Source organism: Peromyscus maniculatus, chromosome 12 (assembly GCF_049852395.1).
Source record: "Peromyscus maniculatus bairdii isolate BWxNUB_F1_BW_parent chromosome 12, HU_Pman_BW_mat_3.1, whole genome shotgun sequence".
Lineage (NCBI taxonomy): Eukaryota > Metazoa > Chordata > Mammalia > Rodentia > Cricetidae > Peromyscus > Peromyscus maniculatus.
The window spans coordinates 4,613,161-4,635,252 of NC_134863.1; the positions used below are offsets into that span (position 1 = coordinate 4,613,161).

Below are 22,092 nucleotides of genomic sequence, written 5' to 3' on the forward strand. Positions count from 1 at the left end.
TACCCTCCGCTTTCCACTCACGGGGGGAATCCCTTGGATTAAAGCTCAACCTTCCCTAAGAGACAAAAGTACCAAAGCCCTTAACCTGGGATCCATCCCAGCTCCAGCCCTGAGGCTCCCAGGGCACAGGAACTCACTGTGGGGAACTTCTGGTTAGCAGAGGCCTGACCTAGTTTGTTTCTATTGCCAAGATAAAAACTTGAACCAAAAATAACTTAGGAGAGGAAATGGTTTATTTCAGTGCACACTTTCAGGTCACAGTCCATCACTGAGGGAAGCTGGAACAGGAACCCAAGTGGGAACTGAAGCAGAGACCATGGAAGAACGCTGCGAACTGGCTCCCTCTCTAGCTTACTCCTAGGCTCTCTCACACAACCAAGGACTATGGCCCAGGGATGCCACTGCTGGGCCCTGCCCTCCTACATCAATTAGCAATCAAGAAACTACCCCACAGACATGCCTTCAGGTCAGTCTGATGAGAGGTAATTCTTCAGTTGAGGTTCCTTCTTCCCAGGTGACTAGCTGTGTCAAACTGACAAATGCCACTCAGTCCAAGGCTCAAAGCAGGAGGTACCCAACCCAGGGAGTCTCCAGAGAACACCAGTGCAGAGGCCTGAGGACCACTGCCAGCAGTCTGGAAAGATGGCTTTCATGGAATCAAAGCAGTATCTGGGCTGGGAAGAGTCAGGTGTGCTTTAGGTTACCCAAATAGCTCAAGCCTGGGCTGCTCAGAGGGCAAGCCCTGGGACACCACCAGCGGCCTCAAGACCATTGGCTGTGGAATCAGATCATAGTTTTGGTCTCTGTTAGGCCCAGACAGCAGGGACCTTTCACCTCTGTAAGGCATAGGCTCACAGGCCCAGTTGGCCACTGGTCACCTGAGGGCTAGCCACCCTTAGTTCACAGGTAAACAGCTGGCTGCTGGTGCACATGGCATTTACAGGTTTGCAGGGAACCCAAACTCTTTCTTTTCATAATACAGCCCAGATTGAGGCAAGGCTGGTGTTTTGGCAGAGCCCAGTAGCAAGTACCAAAAACACTGGGATAAGCGGAGAGTGGGATGGGGAGGCAGCCTAACCCTACCCGAGCTGGAACTAGGTGCTAGGAGGTAACAGCTGGAGTCACAGCAGAGTGACTCGTCCTGGAGGGAGCCTGATAAGCAGGACCTACCTGGGCCTGGCTGGGAGGCTGTGGAGCTGGACCAGAACCCCGTGAGCTCAATGGCACAACTTCTGGGGGCTGTGCTGCCTTCACAGTGCCAGGCTAAGTGTGAACTCAGCACAGAAGGCTGCTCTGTGCCAGTTTCCTCCCCCAGAGCCCCTTGCTTCTAGCCGAGGTCCTGAGACACCCAGGTGGGCCCCAGGACGGCCCCAGGACATGGATTGGCGGCCCAGCCAGACAATGCCAGGTGTTCTTTAATGAGCGTTCAGTTGGGGGTTAACTAGAAGGCAGTTTCAGCAGGGCCTTGGGGGACAGCACCAATGCTACACTCCCAAGGGAGTGGTCAGCGGAACGTGCCACGGCACGGCACTACACACTTGTGGTTCCTGGGATAATCAACTGCCTGTGGTCTGGGTCCCCAAGGCCTGAAGTCCTCTGCAGAGTAGACAGCTGCTCCACACGCTCCACAAAGTGTCCTACAGAGCATCCACAGGTCCGGCCAGGCCTGGCTCTAGAAGAAGTCTGCAGCTTTGCGCCGGGCAGGGAGCTGCAGCAGGTTGTCGGTGATGGAGGCTGGGTCCTGTGTGAGGGGTGTGCGTGTGGCAGACCCAGGGGCTGGTGTGCTCGTTGGGGTCTGTGGCCCACCAGCCGGGGTCTTGAGGTGGGCAGAGCGTGCTGGGGATGGTGTGTAGCTGGCCCGCAAGGCGCGATCTGTATACTTGCTGGCTGTCCTGCTGACGAGGCGCTGTAGGGCTGGGGACATGGCTGGGCTCAGGCCTTTGGGAGTAAGGCTGCAGAGAAGGAATAGAAGAAAGCCAGCATGTTAGCGGCCAAGTGCTGCTAAGGCAAGGCCTCCCTCAGTTCCTCAGGAGGAGCGCTATCAAGAGACACGGTCACTGTGAGCTGAGGACAACCCTGGACACAGCAGTCGGGCCAACCCTGAGGCACCGTGGAGCTGCTACCTCAGGATGTGGGGCTGGATGGGGCTTGTGAGAGCTGGGGTCTCCATCTCTGTCCAGTGTGAGTGACGTGGGAGTGGCACGACTCCATGGGGTTAACAGGAGCGCAAAGCTGGGCAAGGAGCCCAAAGGCACCTCCTAGAGAGACTACAGAGGCGAGATGGAGAGTGCTCAGTCTGCCCCACACAGCACGGCCCTTACAGAAGAACCCTGTGGATATAGCCTGGGCTCCGTCCTGCAAGCCATGGCCCACACGGCCTTGGAGGCTGAGAGTGGGAGTGAAGCCGGACAAACTCACCTCTACCCCATCCTCCCCAGGACCCAGCTGCCTCTCACCTGGCCAAGTTCTCGGTGACTCTCCGCAATGCTTCCTGCTTCTTGGCCCGGTTTTTGGCAGCCGCTTCATTGGCCATCTTCAGACCCAGGCGCTCCCTGCGTCCTGGCTCCAAGATCTACAAGGGAGCGGGCATGTGGGTGACTTGTGATGAACCTGCTACATGGCAGGCAGTCCATCATCCAGAAGGGCAGCTGCGTGGGCACCACCCTCTTCTCCACAATCCCAGCAACTCATCCTTCTCAATAGCCTGTCAAAAGCCCCCCCACCCCCACCCCGCCCCCGTGGCTGGAATGATGCATTCGTGCACCCCAGCACTTGGCAGGAGACGAAAGAAAGTGAGGCCACCCTGGCCTACACAGTGAGACGCTGTCTTAAAACACACGACAGACAGACAAAAGCAAGATGGCTGAGTGGGTCAAGGCGTCTGTTAAAAGCCTGATGACCTGGTCTGACTGAGGGAAGCACTCTAGCAGGTTGACCTCTGACCTCCATACATGTGCTACGTCACACGCCATGCACACAAATGCTTATACACATTCACACAAATAGAGAAATGTCGCACAAAACAGTATTGGGAGCTGGGAGTGGTGGTGCCCGCCCTCAGTCTCAACACTTGAGAGGCGGATCTCCGTGAGTTCAAGGGCAACCTGATCAACACACAGTCAATGCAAATCTGAGCTACATAGTGAGACGCTCTCTCAAAGAACAAAAATAAACAAAAAAGGTAGTCCCAGCACTTCAGATACTAAAGTGGTGGAGGGTGTGTACAGGAAGCAGGTCCTGGGTTAAATCCCTCCCCGCCCCCACCAAAACAAAACAAACAACAACAGTTTAAACTACACCATTATCTTCTAGATGTTTTTATAATTACTGTTTTATATTTAAGGTTTTCACTTTTCTGGAACTTATTTTGCTGTTACCAACATTCAGAAGCTAGCTTCCCTTATCCTCAAAGGCTCTGCAGTCCCCCACCATCTGAAACGTCACCTTCTCCACACCCTCCACTCTTTGTCTGTCCCCAGCTCTCCATCCTGCTCGACCCTTGGGCAGCACAAGGCAGAGGCTGCATGTGGCCTGTCCCCAGAGCCTGCCCCCAGGGCTTGTTTTGTTTCAGAACTCTCTCTCCTGGAAGGGCCCTGCAGGTCTGCAGCCACTTGCTGTGTGGTCCGAGCCTTGGGCCACGCTTGCATGTTCAACAGTAGCTTGTTTGCCCTCTCTCACATCGGTTATCTCACATCCCCACCCGACAGTCTACAGCCAAGACCTCCAAGATCTCTACCCGTGATCTGTCTAGGCAGTACATACACTCTCCACTGCTCTGGGGGAGGACGCAGTGCCATGTCGGGGAGGTCCTCCTAACTTGGGTCAGGAAAGCAGTGTCAGGACTGCAGAACACGGCTCTGTTTGCCCATGAAAGCTATGCTATTCCTGGTGACTCCGATTCTACTGCTGAGGGACGTCCTCGCTGTCCACCACATTCCAAATTGACCACAGCAGTATTGGAGGGACTGGCTTGAGATGACCTGTGACCCAGCCACCAAAGCATACCTAGATATTTATTCATCACTACATCTCATCTTGTTGGGTTTCCAAAGAAGGTTCATATTCTTGGCCTACCTACTCAATACCCTGAGTCAGTGGGCTCAGCACCCTCATAGTGAGCACGAATACTCAATATTAGGGACCTTTCCTTCTTCACACTCCAAATTACACTGACCCTCTGTTTTATCCACAAACTCCCTGAAGCCCAGGACACGGTCCTTTCTTTCCCCATAGCTCTCAGGGGAATATCTACCCACCCATCCACCCAAACCACCAGGAGCTACCTGACTTGTATCTGCTGTCTGTCCACCTCTAGCTTCCTGCTCCACTAGACAGAGGACACATGACGTACACCAGACCTCATCTGACTCGGTCTTTCTGGTCTGTTCTACGTCTTGACCTCCATTCCACCCACTCCCACAATGCTGGGCTCACCCTGTCCTGTCCTGAGTGTCCCTACTACTGTGTAACCAGAGGCCAGCACACAGCCTTCTGGGGACACGCACTATGTCCCATACATAGTCTTCAGGCTTACGGGGCAGTCTAGCCTCCAGGTCTGCTCTGTTGCTTCGGCATGGTCTCTACTCTTCCAAATCCGTTTGGTAATCCCACCGTAACCCCCTCTTCCGCAGAGGTCCTATGCTCAGCCTTGAGCAGTAGTACTAAGGCAGCCACACTGAGTTCCAGCCCGATCCGCTCTCACCACAACCCACCTTGAAAGTCGGTCCTGGCGTCCTGTCCACATAGGGGCTCTCTGACCCTTCGACTCTCAGGGGAGTGTTCTCAACTTCTCCCCACGTCATCAACGGTGACTCATTCACACCTGCAGATGGAGAGCCCACACCTCAAGCGGAGGACCTGGTTGGGGTGCTGTCTTCCTCCTAACACATGGACCCCAGCTGACATTAAGGCAACAGGCAAACCTTCTTCCCCCAAACTCCAGAGCCTAGCACCCCACCATCCGGAGGGAAATTTCAAAGACACCAGAGCCCCACGGCACGACAGCTGTACTTAGGTTGGAGAAGGTGGGTCTGTCGGACCCCATCCTAGCACAGGGCCAGGGGTGCCGAGGGAAGAACACAGTCGGGGTTTCCCAGGCTTCCTAAGTCCTAGTGCAAACCTACGGTGTCTTCACAGGCCCTTGCTGCATCACAGCAGCCGGCGCCGAGTGTGCAGTGAGGCAGAAGAGCAGCAAGTGTGCAGCAAGGCCACACCCACTCTCGCCCCCCCCCCCCCCCCCCCCCCCCCGCAGAGACTGCAGGCCTGGTGTCCAGAACCTCCCCACCTACAGAACTCTCCGAATTTACATCTACAAGCACCACAGACGCAGGCACATCTGCCTACTCACATCACAGGGAGACCAGAACAAGACCCGGTACCCTGGGGCATCTCAAGGCATGTCTGCTTAGTCTAGCCTGTACCTGCCCTGTCCAGCCTGGGCTCACAGCCCGTTTCTTACCAGGAGCAGGAGAAGGAGTAGCAACAAACCCGAAGCCGCCCACTCGGGGGGACTCCTGCGGAATGAGCTCCTTGCCATCGGGGCCGACCTTGCCCTGCTTGTGCTGGAAGAGAGAGAGAGACCAGTGTCGGCGTTCTCCACAGCTGACCGATGGCAGGTGCAGCCGACATGGAGGAAACACTTCTCCTCCCTGGGATAGAGCTGGAGCTCGAGGACTGGCACATCCCTTTGGGAAAGAGCAGGGAGACCCCCATCCTCATCTCTCCTCAAGGACTTTGAGGGACTGTGGTGGTCCAAGCAAGGGTGCCCCTCTCCTCTACCGGAGGAGGAGCCTCTTGGGTTTCAATGCTACAAAGGGCCGGTGCTCTCCTTCCCTTGAGGCATCTGAATCTTCCCAATCTCCTGCCTCTCTTCCCCCAAGCCCATGATGACCAGCGCCACCCCCTGAGGACACTGACTCATCTTGATCCCAAGCCCAAGCCCTAAGCAGCCAGGCTCCCCCTGCCACTTCCTAGTACACATTGCTTTACTCTCCTCCCTGCCTGATAGATAGCTATGGGTCTGGGTTGGCTTCCAGAAGCTTCTCTCCCCTCAGGTCAACATCATAGCGGCTGACACAGGGCTGGACCCGTGGGTCATACGTCTGGTCCATTGGAAAAGGGATGGGTCCTGCCATAGGGGCTGTGGTAGTTTGGCCAATTAAGCTCTCTCTGGCCTCAGGACAATCCTAACTTAAAGAGGACAGGCAAGAGGGGCGAGGCCAATCTCCAGTTAGCCCATGGCGTGTGCCCAGTTGCCTGGTGGCTCTGCGGACTCACCTGAGCATTCAGGGCGGCTGCTTGCTGAAGCTGGGACCTGCTCAGGGCCTGACTGAAGGGGTCCCGGAGGAAACGCGTGTTCTTGTGTACGACCTGCCGAGGTTTCTTAAATAGCTGTTCTTCCTCAGGGACGCCTATGAGGAGGAGCAAGGTAGCTGGCGTCACGGGGAGAAGCTCCATGCCCCGCCTCAGCCCTGAGGTCATGGAGCCTGAGGGGCGAAAGCACACTCCCTCAGCTAAGTCACTCCCAGGCAAACGCCACACCCACAGAACCTGAACAAAGCAGTTCGGGGAGACCTCAATGCCCACAATGTCACATGTCCCCCAACCCCAAGGTGGACCGGGACTTCGCTCGGGTCCATGCTGCAAGCTAACGCATACATAGACTTTAAAAGTTGGCTCAAAGGTAACAAGACAAACCCCTGGGCCCCTGTCTTCCTGCCCTGCTCCTTGGCTCTATCCACTCACCCTCAGGATAGTACATGAGCGAGTTCTTCGCCTTGTACTTCCAGGTCTCCACTCCAGCCTGACCACTCTCAATGGCCTGGTGCTCTGCCGATGGGAGTTCAAGATTATCTTTCTGTCGCTATGGTGACAGGGGGGAGAGGAGGGTCAGGCAGGCGCCCAGACTTTGTACCTGCGGCCCTGGGGCTCCATCCCCAAAGATGGTGCCCATGTCTTCAGACTCCAGGGCTACCTTCTCAAATTCCTCCTCAGCTTGGTAGAGCCACGCATGGCGGGCGTGGCTTTTTTCCTTGGCCACCTCCATGATCTCCTGGAAGGAGGCATTGTCCTCACTTGTATAGCGGCTCAAGAAGACATCCAGGCTGGGCAGCGGCTCCTTCTCCTCCTCCTCTCCAGCCTCTCCTGCTCGGGGGGCACACAACACCACACACAGCACGATTACCACTCTGTAATCCTTGCTCCTGCCAGATGACACAAGACACCCCGACTGTCCAGGTGGCATCCTCAGTGACTGGCTGCCGAGAGAAGTCTGTGGTCTGGCTGACTGGTGAAGGGGCAGGGACAAGCGAGAGCTCGTGGTGACAGGCTCTTCCTCTGCCAACTGTTCTAAGTTTGTAGGACTGACCTTCAAAGTCCCAGGGGCTCTTCTTCCCTCCCTGGGGATGTTGCCTTACCCTACCAACTTTCCCTTCCTGACTGGTGCTGCAGGTGAGTGATAGCCACTATGCATCAGGGTATGCCAGTTAACTCCTAAGGCAGGAGCCCACATGGCCCAGCGCTCCAGGGAGGGCCACACAGACTCTGGGCCACAGAAGCATCTCGATCCCTGCCACCAAGGCCAGTGGTACTCCCGCTGAGGTAGCACTGGAGATCTCGGGGGCATGTGAAGCTGAGGTTTCTCATCCATTCTACTGACAGTCTTGACCACTACCTGTGTGCCAGCCAATGCCAAACACAGTGGCTACAAGTTCAAGACCTGGGGTTAGGAAGGGGCAGACCCGGTTCCTTCAACTGTTGACTATTTCTGACACCTACAGAAGTTGCAGCCTTTTGAAGCCTGTTTCCTTATTTGTAATTACAAGAACTCCAATATTTACTGATAAAATGTATGTGTATAAAAAGAAGAGCATCTTCAAATTGCCTTGATTCTATCGTATTTCATTCAAGAGTTCAAGCTCCAAGAGTAACTCTTACTGTGTTCATGGCAGAAAAAGCTGGGCTGTTGAGAAACTACACTTGTGTGAGCATGTTGTACATATGCCCTAGTATAGTATGCAGCAGACTAGAGTTTGGTAGAGAAAACATCTTGCCCACCTCTAGGATATATCCAATTATTGATAAAAAGATGAACTGACCCAGACAAGTCCCTTAGTATATGGTACACTCACATATTCAATAGATTCATAAAGTGTTCCTCCTCACTTTAAGATACATCCCATAGTTATATCTGATGTTCAGGAAACATGTTTAAGACAACACATTCATCTGCTCTACATGTCTGTAGATAGTGTAGCATACCATATGCTAATGCTAAATGTGGAGCACACAGATGGAAGCAAGACCAAGACCCCGCTCTCTGGGAGGCATTGGAATTAGTGATTAGGGTGAGAGGCAATAAACAGAAATGCTTTCCAAAATGCTATATCCTGCAGTGAAACACAAAGCCAACAATGCAGGGAAACAATGAGACTCTGGTCTCAACAGAACAAACAAATCAGAAAAACAAAGGCAGTCTGTGCGGCACAGAGCCCCAGGGTGTGCCAACTTTATACAAAAGGCCAGGAACCTCAACGTAACATCACCATAACCTCCACACAAGTTCCTGCCTCTCAGCCCAAACAGGTCACACCTGAACACGGACCTGAAGGAAGAGACACAACAAGCAACCGGTGTGGAAGAAAGGAAGAAAGGGCATCTTCAGCAGTCAGTAATGAGAGAGCCCCCCAAGCCCACAAAGTCTCCAAGGCAAAGGCTGGCACACCCAACAGGCTGGTGACCACTGCTCCTCCACAATGAGGTTGGAGAATCTTCCACTTCCCACACCAGTGTCTTTGATCCCACAAGTTGATATTTAGGTCAGGAGACCCCTCAAGGATGAAATGTGATTCTGAGAAAACTCAACATGACTCCCCAGCACTCTTGACCATGAGACCTACAGAATGAGTTCACTCACCATCCTCTAGGTCCCGGCCCTGGGGCCGGGGCTTGCTGCCCACCACACCAGAGCCTGGATGAACCTCAGGAGTTTCAAAGGTGGCTGGAGTAACATCTGAGGGAAGCAAGTTAGAAATTAGATCGAGTCCAAAGTGACAATAGACTTCCCCTCTCTGCCCTCTGTAACGGCATCCTCTTACAGGGTGGTGGAGGTTCCCGAGATATCTTGCCCAGGGCAGAGCCAAATTTGATGGCAATCTGGCGCATGCGCTCCAAATCTCCATTTTCCTCAGCCTCCAGGTATTCCTTCTGTGCCTGTAGTTTCTCCACATCGGGGAAGAAATCTCTCTGGATGACTGTCTGGAGTCCCTATCATAAGCAGTCAGAACAAAGGCCAAAGCTGGCATCTGGGAGCCACAACTCACAGTCCACCGTTATCCATGTTAGGCCCTAAGGTCCTTTCACCTCTGCCTATCTGGATGATTGCGGTCTGCAAGATAGTTTAGAAGCATTTTCTAGTATGGCTGCTCATCCCATATGGCTCTGATGTATTATCTAACAATACTCAACAATCTCTTGATGCCTATAAAATCCTTCACTAACTGGTCTTTTTCATTCTCCTTTGATGGCTCCTTCTACAACACCAGTCAGACTAATGTGGATATTGCCATCCTCATTCCATCCATGAAGTCTTACTTCAATTCAAACCTTTCTCTTGAAAGCCAGTCACCACTAACGCCACCACCAGATGAAATTCCCAAGATTTCACCTTCAGCCAGACCTTGCTGTGGATCTGCAAATCTCTATACCCAGCGGCGTGGCGAAGGTACATGCCAGCATAATTTAACTAGTCTAAATCCAGACCTATGTCAGCTTGCCCTCCAGCATGTTTGCAGTGGGACCCCTAACTCGAGGAGCAACAGAGACCCTCACTCAATAACACGGCCAGTACCTATTTCCAGGACCTCCAGCCTTTACACTTAATGTCGCTCCGCCATCATCCTAAAAACGTGTCAAAATTCTACCCATATTTCAATTTGGAAACTTTCCCCTTGCCCCTCGACAGACGGCAGGACCGCTCCTTTTCGGTGAAAACTGGACACCCGCTTCTGCACTGTTTTCTTGGCTCTCAAGACTTCCCAAACCCAAAGGCAGTTGTTCCGCTTCCACAGGCGGCCGAGAGCTCCCAGACCAGAACAAAAATCAAAGGACTGGAGAAGATCGCGGACCGGGGGAGGGGCCCGGAAGTCGCCAGCGCTCGCCGAGCTGGTACCTCGATGTACTCTTCTTCATCCAGGACCCGCTGCTTGCTTCTCGCAACCCCGGTCTCCCCGGCCGCGCGCTTCCTCGGGGGCGCGGACGCGGAGGGCACAAACAGAGAACCCGCCGGGGCCCCGGGCGTCCCCATCGCTATCCCAGAGCCGCTCGGGCGCCGTAGGCACCGCACCGACAGCCAGCCAATGGAGAAGCAGTATTTTTGTAACAAAGCCGGCGCTCCCGATGACGTCATCGGGGCGCCGGATCTTAAGGGAGTTGTAGTCTTTGGTCCCCACCCGCGTTGCTCGTGCCTGTCTAGACTAAGGTCACTAGGGGGCGCTGTGGGACGACTATTTGACGCCACATTCCCTCTGTTAGAAGTTCCATTTTTTTCTCTCAAAAAACCAAAAACAACAAAAAACCACTGCAAATGCTTCAAAGTCTTTTTTAAATACTTCAAAAATAAAAAAAAAACTTCGTCATATATAACTTCAAAACTCAGAGAAAGAACACTAAGACAACTAACTCTTCCCAGATAGTTATCTAACAAAAGGTAAATGAAAAGAACGAACCGGAGGGCGCTTAAATCTCTGGTTAGATTTATTAGTTCCCCACCTGCCGGGGTGGGCTCCCAAAAGAGGCCTGCACTCACTGAAAGCATTCACGGGACTTCCATCGTAAGGGAGACGGTGAAGTACCCCAAACAAACAAGTTCCAACCCACAATGATTTGGTACAATTTTGCTTTTCCAATGGTCTCTTCCTTCACTGGGAGTCACTGGGGACTTTATGACTCTTTCCCCGCCCCCATAGCGTTGACCATAATAATAGAGAAACATACACATTAAGTCATCCTGCAAATGTGTAATCACGCCTGTGACTTGCAAGAAGTCTGTACTCAGAGAATCGTGACTTCTACACAGCACATATCAAGTGGCATTTTCCAGGCAGATCGTGGTCATAGATCCAAAGAGGAACGGATAGGCGTCAGTCAAGTGGAACTAGAAAGACATGCAAAGGCCCAGCACGGAGCAAGGCAATTCCAACGCAGGCCTTTGGTTACACAGTGCAGTGATGGGGGGTGGGGGGCAGAGCCAGGCTCACAGCATCTTTGGGGTCCTGGCAAGAAATACTATTTTTATTTTGGATTAAAGGGAGGCTGAGTGGTTCCGGTGAACATAACTAGAGAAAGCCGCGATGGTCACGGTGCAAGGTGCCAGCAGTGTTCGTCAGGTTAACCAAGCTCAAGTGCAGAGAAGCTAGTTTCAGTGGGGTTTACCGACACATTTGGAGGTGAAACTGGATGGGCCTGGTGTGATCAGGTGCGGGACAGAGGGCAACTGGTGATCAAGAACTCCGTGACTCATGTGTCTTAAACAAGGCCAATGGCTCACTGAATACAAGGCAGATGTGAGGAGGCTGTGGGTTTCCAAGTGTTGTCAGGGGAGGGCCTGCACTGGAGATGGAAATATATGCGACAAAGAGGTGGGAATTGGGGCTCAAGGATGGAAAAGACACAAGAAGAGAGTGGAGGGGGTGGGGAGATAGCTCATCCTTTAAAAGCACTTGTTGCTCTTCCGGATGATCTGGGTTCAGTTCCCAGTACCCACATAACTGCAGTTCCAGGGGTTCCAATACCCTCTTCTGATCTCCACCAGCAGCAGTAGGCAAACATGTGGTGCACATGCACACATGCAGGCAGCGCACACACACACACACACACACACACACACACACACACACACACACACACTGATTGTTTTTCAAAGAAGAGAATGGAGATGGAGAGGCCTTGGAAGGGAGCCTCTGGACACTTGCTAATGCCAGGTGTCAGGTGAGGGCTGCCAGGAGCCCCTGCTGGGGACAGTGACGGTGGGGGGAGGGTAGAGGCTCAGGTGAGCTCGGATTCTGGAGAACCGAGGAGGTCAGGGGCCTGGAACCCAGCACAGTGTGAATGCCAAGGCTGCAGCTGAGCTGACCTCCTGGACAGCTGCGTCCAAAGGAGACAGTGCGGTCTTCGAAGGCAAGGCCAAAGTTCGGGAAGAAGAGTCTGGTGGCGCCTCACATGTGCATCCAAGGGACCGGGGAGGAGAACCCCCAATCCTGGATGTCTCTAGCAGTGTTAGGTCAGCTCTGGCTGGGGATCTATGCCTGCTCAGTGTTCTCCAAACCAGCCATCTTTACACAGTGCCAAGACCTCCTGCCATTGGCTCTACAGTTTAGCTTTCATGGATGGACCACATTTCTCACAGGTATCACCACACCAGGACCTGTGAGGAGACAGAGTAAGGAGATCAGGCCAGGTGCAGGGGTGTTAGCTGCCTCCAGCCGAGTGCACAGATCATCAGGGAATGGAAGGCATGCTTTCATGCTGTGGTGTTACCCCCCCCCCCCCACACACACTTCTGTGTGACCAGGACTATAGAAGGGAAGACAAAATCTCCCAAGATGGTGGGGGTGGGATGTTCCCTGAATGTAATCTCCTCTTGCCTGCCCTATTGGCAGATGCCACTGTATGGAAACCTCCAAGGACGAGAAGCCAAAGGTCTCCCACCTGTGAAGCAGGTTGGTAGCACTTAGAGGCCATAGCAAATCCCAGGAGGCCTTGCCACCATCCACTGGCTTTAATCCTGATGGGGGAAACAGGACTGGGATGAAGACCTGTTGAACTGGCCTCTCTAAGACGTGATGACCCCCCAGTTCCCTGGAAAGGGGGAGGGGAGCCAGCGCCTCCATAGGTGTGGAAATGAAGCCTGAGGCATGTGGAGTTGGGATTCTGACTCCTTTGTGGAATTTGTAGATCTTGTTTATTTCTTGGTATCAGCACAAGGCTGAGATGAAGGAGCAGGTTCAGGGATCTGGAAAATACCAACCTTCTTATTCCACAGGTCCTGACACCAAGGTCCAGTGCTAGACCTTGGAGGGCCTGTGCCTATGCCACTGCCTGGCTCAGAAGGTGGAAGAAGAGATACGGGGCCAGTCCTGGAGGCCGGCAGGAGGTGGGAGGGAGACTCCACTGGAGGGGATTTGGGGCCCTGGTGGAGTTAGGGCCTCTTTAGGCAGTAATGGTGCCTGAGGAAGCTGACCTGCTCTTTACCTGCAGGAGATCTCTGGTTCCTGCCTCCTGCGCCCTCCCTTCATAGGTGAGGAGGTCTTGGATTCCCTCTCTCTCAGCACTGGGCAGCTGGAAGACTGCGGTCCTCTCGTAGTTTCTGTCCAAGTAGGTCTGTCTCCCTCCTACTTTCTTGTGCTCCACGTCACTGCCAAAACGAGGAGACACTCCAGACACGTCAACAGCCGTCCTTGGGAGGTTTCTTGGTCCCAGGCAGGAGCCTCGCTGAGGAAGCACGCTTCTGGTGTCGCCACTTGGCCCGGCGGTTCTTGAACCAGACCTGAGGAGGAGAGGCACCCAGACAGCTCAGGGCCCACACCCAAAGAACTTCGGAAGGGCTGGCAGGTGAGCGGGGTGGTGGGCTTCACACAGAGGTGTAGGTGAATGGACCTGCGTCACTTCCCTTACCCACACACAGAAAAGGACCTAGACTCCCTACACGGAGATTTCCTAGTCTCCTCCGTCTTGGCCCACTAGCAAGCAGGATCTCTCTCTCTGTCTCCACTTGTTTCGTAGTCCCATGTAATCTAGGCTGGCTTCTGAGTCGCTATCTGTCACGGAAGACTGATGAATTCATGATCCTCCTGTTTCCACCTCTCCGAGTGTTAGAATTACAGACGTGTGCCGCCGTGCCTGGCTCGTTTTGCACATTTCTTAACTTGCCTACATCTGGGACATGAATGAAAGCATCTTTCATCAGCAGGGGAAAGGGGAAGACAGACGAAGTCAGAGAACACGACTCTTAACCCCTTCCAGTTCCGGCGACACTCAAAGAACCTGCTGGGGGAGCTGGTCCTGCGCCCCCATCCACTGATCCTGGGGGGTTTCCCTCCAGCGTGGAGGGCTGTGAGGTGAGGCACCCTCTGGAAGGCCGGTCTTGGAAAGAGAGGAGTGACGCGGGAGTGCCCTCCGGGCTGCGGGGCGGACACCCACCTCCACGCGCTCCTCTCGCAGGCGGATGCGGACAGCCAAGCGCTCCCGCGTGCCCACGTCGGGATACTGGTTCTGCACGAAGAGGGCCTCGAGTGCCTGCAGCTGCTCCTCGCTGAAGATGGTGCGGTGGCGCCGCGTGCGCCGCTGCGGGCCTGGGCCGCTCGTGCCGGAGCCTGCGCTCGGCGCCGCCGTCAGGGGCGAGGGCGCGGCCGGTGCCAGCCTCAGCGGCCACGCTAGCCGCACGCCTGCGGGGCGGGTCGGGGCGAGGGCGCGACAGGCAGAGGGTGAGGGTTAGGGTGGGAGCCGAGGTCGCCCCGCCGCCGGCCGCCCTGCGAGATCCCGGGGCCCGCCTCGCCCCGCCGCGCGCACTCACCGGGTCCGGACGCCGGCTCCGGGGCTCCGCGGGGTGCCGCTCGCGGGCCGCAGCAGCAGCAGCAGGCGCAGGGCGCGGCGGCGGCAGGCGCCTCGGGCTCGTCGGGCTCAGCGGGGTTCCGGCCACCGACGGGCTGCAGCGGCCGCGCCGCGGGCCTGCGGTCAGGCAGGCTGGAGAGGATGTGCTCGATGGAGAACGGGCAGGGTCGTCCAGGGTCCCTGCGGCTCGCCGCGCTGCCTGCAGTCGCCATGCCCGCGGGTCGCCGGCGCGAGCGGCCGAATATATACGTCGGGGGTGGGAGGTGCGGTAATCCCCGGGCCGGGCGCCGCTTTCGCGCGTGCTAATCCCGTTGCTAGTCCTCAGAGAGCTAATCCCCGGCCACCGAGGAGGGAGAGCCACTGTCTGGGTGCAGGGAGCCGCGCTGTCAGGAGGGAGCTCTGTGCTCGGCCACGTCCAGACCTGGAGGGAAAGGAAGTGGTCAGGAGCTCACACTATCTCCTATGGCGCAGTCGCCTGCTGGCAGAGATGCCAGATCCTGGAGACCTCTGAGCCCAGAGTCCCTGCCACCGCTCTGCCCTGGCTTTCCTTGTTCTGTCGCCACCCATGAAAGTGAAGCAGATTCCTGGAGTCCCAATTTCGTCCTCCCCTGCTTTGAATGAGCCCCGCACCCTTGGCAACCAGGGGATCCCATTTCGCAGCACTTGCTCACTTTGGAGCCCAGGTCTGAATCTCCAGGGTGGGAAGTTGAGGCTGGCCTCCAACTCAGAGATTCATCCGCTTCTTGTCCCGCGAATGCTGGGAGAGCCACCAGTTCTGTGCGGTCTTTCCAGGGTCCAGAAGGTTTTTCTAATCCCGTCTAAGGCCGGTCCTCTTTGTCACCTCCGGCCTTAAAAGACGTCCTTGTCCCGACTCCCTCAAACGTCAGTATCTCCCTCACACCACAGTGCCTAAGAGCGGTCTCACATGCTCCTCCGCCACTCCTACAATACAACCCCTGTCCACTCTTCTTCCCGCCAGAGACCAGCACTTGGCCTAACTTAGGCCACCGTCAATTACGAAGCTTTGGACCTCCAGCCCTTTGCTCAGGCACGTTGCTTTTGATCTTTGAAAATACGTTGTGTGTCTCACAGGACAGAGCAACAGCCCACCTCACCGCTCCTAAGCTCTCCTGGCGGTGTGACGTCCCAAAGGTTCCTTCTCTTGGGTTGTCCGGTGTCATGGTCCTATCAGCTGTCAAGAGTCGGCCTCAAGGGGCAAATGTTGAGAACGGTGAGGCAGTCTGTAATCGCAGGATCTCAGGGCTCCCGCGGCTCAGGCAAGAGGATTGCTGGGAGAGGAAGCCAGTCAGGTGAGATCTGTCTTAAACCAACCAAAGTCAAAGTCAAAGTCAAGACCTGGTGTGATTCCGGGCTTTGAGAGGCAGAGGCAGTAAGACTCTGTTAAAAAAAAAAAAAAAAAAAAAAAAAAAAAAGGATGTCCTCAGGGTTTAAGCAATCAGTAGGTGTGAGGTGTCCGGAACTGCACTGGACGCAGGGCTGAGGACCCACGAATATTAGCCGCCATTGCAGGCAGCCAATCCACTCCCCCATCTTACCAAGCCCTTCTTTAGTGCCTCTGCTGACTGCTCTGGTCCAGTAGGATGCTATGGACTTAAAGTGGCGGACCTTGCTGGCTCATCCCTGTCGCAAGAGTCTCAGAGTGTGTTCATCTGAGAGGCTCAGGGATAGCATCACCAGCTCTGTGCGTGACCTTTCAGCCTGCCTCGTGGTTACAGAATGGCTGCCACAGCCCCAGACCTCCCATGTGACCCTTTGGATGTAGAAACCTGGTCTAGCAGACCTTCATGTAGAACGATATAGAACACCTGTGTCTACGCCCACTCCAGTGCTCAGGGGCACGATGTGGCCAACTACTCCCACCGAGATTGGAGTTCTGCTGAGAATGGGACTGCGAGGCCAGGGGCAAAAAGGCCTCTGTGATGCCTGATGTATCTTCCTCCTTCACTGCCCGTGGCCTTGCCTGCTTCTTCTTGTGTTTCTCTTCATGCAGGAAGATGGCAGGGTGCTCTTCAGAAGCTGTGTCCTTGGGGACTTCTTCCTCAACGCTGCCACTCAGGAGCACCGTGAGGTGTCGGGGGCCAGGCCTTGTGTGGCTCTGTGGCTCATCTGTGTCTTCTGAACTTGCTTGGAGCTGGTTGGGGCAATGCCACTTTTGTCGTGTTAGAGTGTCATGTGACTCTTCCTGAGATAAAGCGAATAAATGGCCCCCCACCCCAAGCAGAGAACCAGTGACAGCCAGCGTAAGAATCCTGCTGAAGTCTAGTTGCAGAGGTTGCTCCCAGAAACAGCAATGACTCAGACAGTTGCATCACTGAGGTTTGAATGAGGTGGGCTCCACAGGCTCGGACGTTCGAAGACTTGGTCCCCAGCTGGCGGTGCTGTTTGGGGAGGTTTAGGAGGCTTGCGAGAGGAAGTGTGTCACTGGGGTTGGGCTTTGGGCTTTAAAAGCCTTGCTGGAGAGATGGCTCAGCAGTTGAAAGCACCAGCTGCTCTTCCAGAGGTCCTGGGTTCAGTTCCCAGCACCCACATGTCGGCTAATTGTCTGTAACTCCAGTTCCCTGGGATCAGTCATCTTCATGGCAATGCACATAAGATAAATGAAGGGGGGAAAAGCCAGGCTGTTCTCAGTTTACTTTCTGCTTCATGCTTGTGGTTTGAAATGTGAGTTCTCAGCTTGCTGCTCCAGCCATGATGCCCTCCTTCTGCCAAGCTTCCCACTGTGATGGGGATGAACTCTTAGCCCTCTAGAAATGTAAGCACACAAAACCCTTCTTCTATAAGTTGCTCTGGTCATGATGTTTTATCATAGTGATGGACAAGTTGACTAATGCAGAGGCCAAAAGTCCTCTCCTGCGTGGATAATGGCTCTTCAGAGCTGCTCCTGTGTGGGTGATGATGGCTCTTCAGAGCTGCAGGCAGCTGATCTTGCCTAACTTAGCTCCTACTTCTGTCACCATGGGTAGGGAGAGGCCTTGCGCATCTGGTTAGTTTCAGGGACTTCCTGAGACTTTTGAGTTGTTTCCTTCCTGAGTCTTAACAAGCTTCCCTTTAGAATTTCCTCCTTTAGGACTTCCTGGGTCCCGACAAGACTTTGGAAGAAACTGCTGTACAAGAAGAAGAAAAAAGAAAAAAAATGAAAATACCTTTTTTCCTTTTGGTTTGTTGAGACAGGGTTTCTTTGTATAACAGCCCTGGCTGTTCTGGAACTCACTCTGTAGATCAGGCTGGCCTCAAACTCACAGAGATCTGTCTGCCTCTGCCTCCCAAGTGCTGGGATTTAGGTGTGCACCACCACTATCGAGCTACAAATATGTATTAAAATTTAAATAAACCTAATTTATTTTGTCTTTGTTTGGTTATGTTGCTGGTGCCATATCTAAGAAGCATTCAAGACTTAGTACTAGGAGCTGGGGATGTGGTTCAGATGGGAGAGTACTTGTTTGGCACACACACACCCTAATTCTGTCCACAGCACTGAGATGGGGAGGCTAGTGTAGCTTATAGTCTTATAAGCTTTATGTGTTTTAGCTCTGATATTGATCCATTTAAGTTAAATTTTGTATATGATATAAAATAGGATTCAATACCACCCCCATCTCTGGGTGTGGGTGCTGTGGATAGAACCCATGGCCTTGACCATGCTAGGTAAGGGCTCTACCACTGAACTCCAATCCAGGATTCAACTCTTTTTCTTCTGTGTGGGGACATAATTTGTATTTTGGACTTTTTGTTGTTATTTTTAGGCTATGGACTCATGTACCCAAGCCTGGCCTCAAGTTCACTGGGGATGGTCTTGAACTCTTAACCTTCCTGCCCCATCTCTGGAGCACTGGGGTTACATATGTGTGCCCCACATCTCACCCTGGCACCATATGTTGGCAAGATTATTCTTTCCCTATTAAGTTTTGTGTTTCTGTGAAAAACCAATCAATCAAATGTGAAGATTTATTAATTTATTTACTGGCCATACAGGGTATGGCCTCACATATGCTAGGCAAGCATCTACCACAGAGATACAGCCCCAGCCACTTTAGATTTATTTTTGATTCTGAATTCTACTCTATTGACCTATTGGTTTAGTTTTTAAAACAAAGATTTTATTGTTTATTTTTATTTTACGTGTGTGGGTGTTTGCCTGTGTCTGTGCTCATATAGCATATGTGTGCAGTGCTTGAAGAGGTCAGAAGAGAGCACTGGAGCTCCTGGAACTGGAGATACAGACGCTTGTGGGGTGCCTGGGGGTGCTGGGAGCAGAAGAGCAGTTAAGTACCGCTGATCCGTCTCCCAGCCCGGATGTTTATCCCCATGCTAGTGTAATGTTGTCTATTATTTTCAGTACTGGTGAACGAACCTAGAGTCTTAAGTGTGCTAGGCAGGTACTCCATCACTGAACTGTATCCCCAGCACTCTTTTTGTTATTTGTGGTTGATGTCTGGACTGGGCATTTCCAGGTTCTAGGCATCTAATTCAAATAACTGAAATAAAAGTGCACACAGATTAAAAAGCAGTAAGGCCATTTTATTGAAAAGCAGATCAGATATGCTGTAAACAGCGGCAGGCTTCATGAGTGAGATTATGCTCAAGGTGCAGGATCTGTTTGGTGCTTCCTTTTATGGTGCCCTGTAAAAGCAGGGGCTGCTGTAGAGGCATTGTAAGAGTTGTTTTCTGCTTGGACTGAAGGGTTTGGGCTACATAATCTTCTCTACTGCTAAAAATAAATCTGCATGTGACCCAGCCATACATACCACTTCTTGGTGTATGCCCAAAGGACTTAACATCCCACTCCAGAGACGCTTGCTCAGCCATGTTCATTGCTGCTCTATTCACAATAGCTAGGAAATGGAAACAATCTAAACATCTTTCAGTGAAAAAATGGATAAAGAAAATGTGGTACATATATGCCATGGAATACTACTCAGCTCTAAAGAAAACTGAAATTATGAAATTTGCAGGATGGAACTAGAAAAAAATTGTACTGAGTGAGGTAACCCAGACCAAGAAAGACAAACACTGAGTGTGAGGACCCTAGCTCCAGATCTTCAGATGTGAGTATATAACAGGGTGACTGCAGAAGCCAGGAAACTAAAAAGAGGCCACGGTGGGGGTGCAGCAGAGAGGGGAAGAGTGGGTACAGTGACTTGAAGTGAGAAGTGGGAAGAACGGCAGGGGTGCTTTAGTTGTGGGGGGGGGGAGATTAATACAAAAGAAAGAGGGCGGAGGGTAGAAAAACAGTAAGGGTGTTTGAAAAGTCATAAGGAAACGTGGTACCATCTACCTGAAAATACAAGTAATACAGAGAAGTCTGTGTATCACTTGTAGTTTAAATGAAAAGTTTCCCATCTGGACTGACAATGCTCCCTCCCTCCACCCAGAGCCGTAGACAATCTAATAAAACTCCAACACCAAGCATAAGAAATGCTCCTTTGAGGTGTTGGTCAGGGCTGTCCAAGGAGGCTGTTCCAGAAGCTAAAGGTAAGTCCCTATTGCTGAAGACACCATGTACTTTGAACACAGGACCCCGAGTATCTGAGCTGGTATTGACCTGAAAGCCTCCTCCCTGAGACTAGCTTTCATGACACCAGAAGGTGCCTTGCAAGCTTCCAAGGGAGGGCAGCAACCAATAGTCTTACCGGGCTCTGATGCCTATCAACAGAAACAACAACCAGCCTGGCATGTTATCCCTAAGGATGCAGCCGTGGTGCACACACCTTGGTAGTAACCAGCAGCCCTTTAATTGGCCTTAAGGCCCACTCAAGAAGAGAAAAAACAAGCCTAGTAGATATACGGGAAAACCAGCCACTACAAAGGGCTCCTGAAGTCATGGGTCTTGGAGGAGAACCTACAACCACCGTTTACTAAACCAACATACCTCCTAACCACATTCCAAATATTTATCCTTATACTCACAGATATGTAGAGGGCTTTACCCCTCATTGCAGAAACTTTTCTTTGCAAAATAGAGAAACATTACATAAAACCACAACCAAATGAAACTACAAAGAACAAGGGATACATCTACAATTCGACTCTAAGGCTCAGGGTCACAGCAGAAGACGGGGTGGAAAGATTGCAAGAAGCAGAGGACCAGGAAGTGTGCGGTGAGGCTGTGTCTGTTAGAAATGTCTGAGAAGCAAGGCCCATGAAATCTCATCAACATAGTTGCCTAAACAAGACCTGAACAAGGATGACGCCAATAGACAGACATGATAATATGGGAGGAAAGGTCTTGGGGCCTCAAGCCTAGTAAAAACAACATGACAGGTAATGAAGGAAGGCTGAGAATGGAAGAAATGTTGTGGAATTTTGATTGGGCAAAGATGTGTTATATTTGCTTATGCTGCAGAATATTACTTTAACTGTGTAAAGGTGTGTTACATTTGTCTACGATGCATTTGTTTAATGATGTAAGGATGTGTGTTTAATTATGGAAAGATGTGTTGTATTTGTTTCACCCTGCCTGCCTAAGGCACCTGATTCACCTGATTGGTCTAATAAAGAGCTGAATGGTCAATAGCTAGGCAGAGAAAGGGTAAGTGGGGCTGGCAGGCAGAGAGAATAAATGGGAGGAGAAATCCAGGCTGGGGGGAAGACCAAAAGAGGAATGAGAGAAGAAGGAGGAGAGAATGAGGGACATGCCTGGGGCAGAAGCCAGGCAGCCGCCAGCCAGCAGACATGAGACACAGTGAAAGTAAGATGTACAGAAGGAAAGAAAGTAAAAAGCCCAGAGGCAAAAGGTAGATGAGGAGAAACAGGTTAATTCACTTTAAAAGAGCTAGCCAGAAATAAGCCTAAGCTAGGCTGAACATTCATAACTAGTAAGACTTCATGTCATGATTTGCAAGCTGGTTGGTGGCCCCAAAGAAAAAGCCAGGTACAAGAAAGTCTTCCTCAGGGAAGCTGCCCCGAATTGGTTACCAAGTGGTGTGTGTGTGTGTGTGTGTGTGTGTGTAAAACAACAATAGAACCACAGATTTGAGAGAGGGCAAGGAGGTGCATCAGAAGAGTTGGAGGAAGAAAAAGGAAAGGAAAAAATGATGTAATCATATTTAAATTTAAAAAATCACTGGAATCCCAAAGAAACAGAGAGGGAGTATTCAGACACCTTGGTTTCCATGGCTGTTGTATCAAGCTACCACAGACATGCACCTGTGATTTTGCAGGTTTCTTTGATTGGAATCAAGGTGTCCACTAGCTGCATTTTATTCTGAAGTTTCTATAAAACGACACAGTCCTTTGCTCTTTTATTTTTTGTTTTTGACCTTTGCTAACTTAGGGTTGACCTCAGTTCAGGAGCTGGGAGTACAGATGTGTGCTGTCATTCCTGGCTGCCTTGGACTTCTCCAGCTTCTAGAAGTCACCCACAGCCTGTGGCTTGTGGCCTCCCCCTTCCATCATCCGCAAATCCCACAATACTGGGATGAAGCTTTCTCACGATTTTTCACACACTCCTTCCCCCCCCCCCCC

The 22,092-nt window shown here is 52.4% G+C and overlaps 2 protein-coding genes across 3 annotated transcripts; both read right to left on the bottom strand.

The window, feature by feature from the left end:
- Window positions 1–215: 215 nt before the first annotated feature.
- Ess2 (ess-2 spliceosome associated protein) lies at window positions 216–10,385 on the bottom strand. 2 transcript variants are annotated; one of them, XM_006983535.4, is made up of 10 exons: window positions 10,169–10,385; window positions 9,096–9,264; window positions 8,915–9,010; window positions 6,974–7,143; window positions 6,745–6,862; window positions 6,277–6,410; window positions 5,459–5,561; window positions 4,713–4,822; window positions 2,457–2,572; window positions 216–1,952 (listed from the first exon to the last, which is right to left on the bottom strand). In XM_006983535.4, exons 1-10 carry the CDS (start codon window positions 10,301–10,303, stop codon window positions 1,673–1,675), a joined length of 1,431 nt encoding a protein of 476 aa, XP_006983597.1. In that variant the 5' UTR covers window positions 10,304–10,385; the 3' UTR covers window positions 216–1,672. The 2 variants fall into 2 exon arrangements, with proteins under 2 accessions (XP_006983597.1, XP_042114939.1); XM_042259005.2 differs by having other exon boundaries at window positions 6,974–7,146; window positions 10,169–10,343.
- A 2,867-nt stretch (window positions 10,386–13,252) lies between these two features.
- Window positions 13,253–14,831, bottom strand: Gsc2 (goosecoid homeobox 2). Its single transcript, XM_076548321.1, has 3 exons — window positions 14,570–14,831; window positions 14,197–14,441; window positions 13,253–13,543 (listed from the first exon to the last, which is right to left on the bottom strand). The coding sequence occupies exons 1-3, from the start codon at window positions 14,817–14,819 to the stop codon at window positions 13,442–13,444; spliced, it is 597 nt and encodes a 198-aa protein (XP_076404436.1). The 5' UTR covers window positions 14,820–14,831; the 3' UTR covers window positions 13,253–13,441.
- Window positions 14,832–22,092: the final 7,261 nt, after the last annotated feature.

Bases quoted from the DNA above. Each gene is read 5' to 3' on its own strand.
- Ess2 (XM_042259005.2), bottom strand. From the start codon at position 10,303: ATGGGGACGCCCGGGGCCCCGGCGGGTTCTCTGTTTGTGCCCTCCGCG. The intron at 9,265-10,168 runs GTACCAGCTCGG...TGCTTATGATAG, and splicing joins ATGAAGAAGAGTACATCGAG to GGACTCCAGACAGTCATCCA. The intron at 7,147-8,914 runs GTGAGTGAACTC...GTGCCCCCCGAG, and splicing joins GGGCCGGGACCTAGAGGATG to CAGGAGAGGCTGGAGAGGAG.
- Gsc2 (XM_076548321.1), bottom strand. From the start codon at position 14,819: ATGGCGACTGCAGGCAGCGCGGCGAGCCGCAGGGACCCTGGACGACCC. The intron at 14,442-14,569 runs GTGAGTGCGCGC...CCCGCCCCGCAG, and splicing joins GGAGCCGGCGTCCGGACCCG to GCGTGCGGCTAGCGTGGCCG. The intron at 13,544-14,196 runs GTGGGTGTCCGC...TCTCCTCCTCAG, and splicing joins TGCGAGAGGAGCGCGTGGAG to GTCTGGTTCAAGAACCGCCG.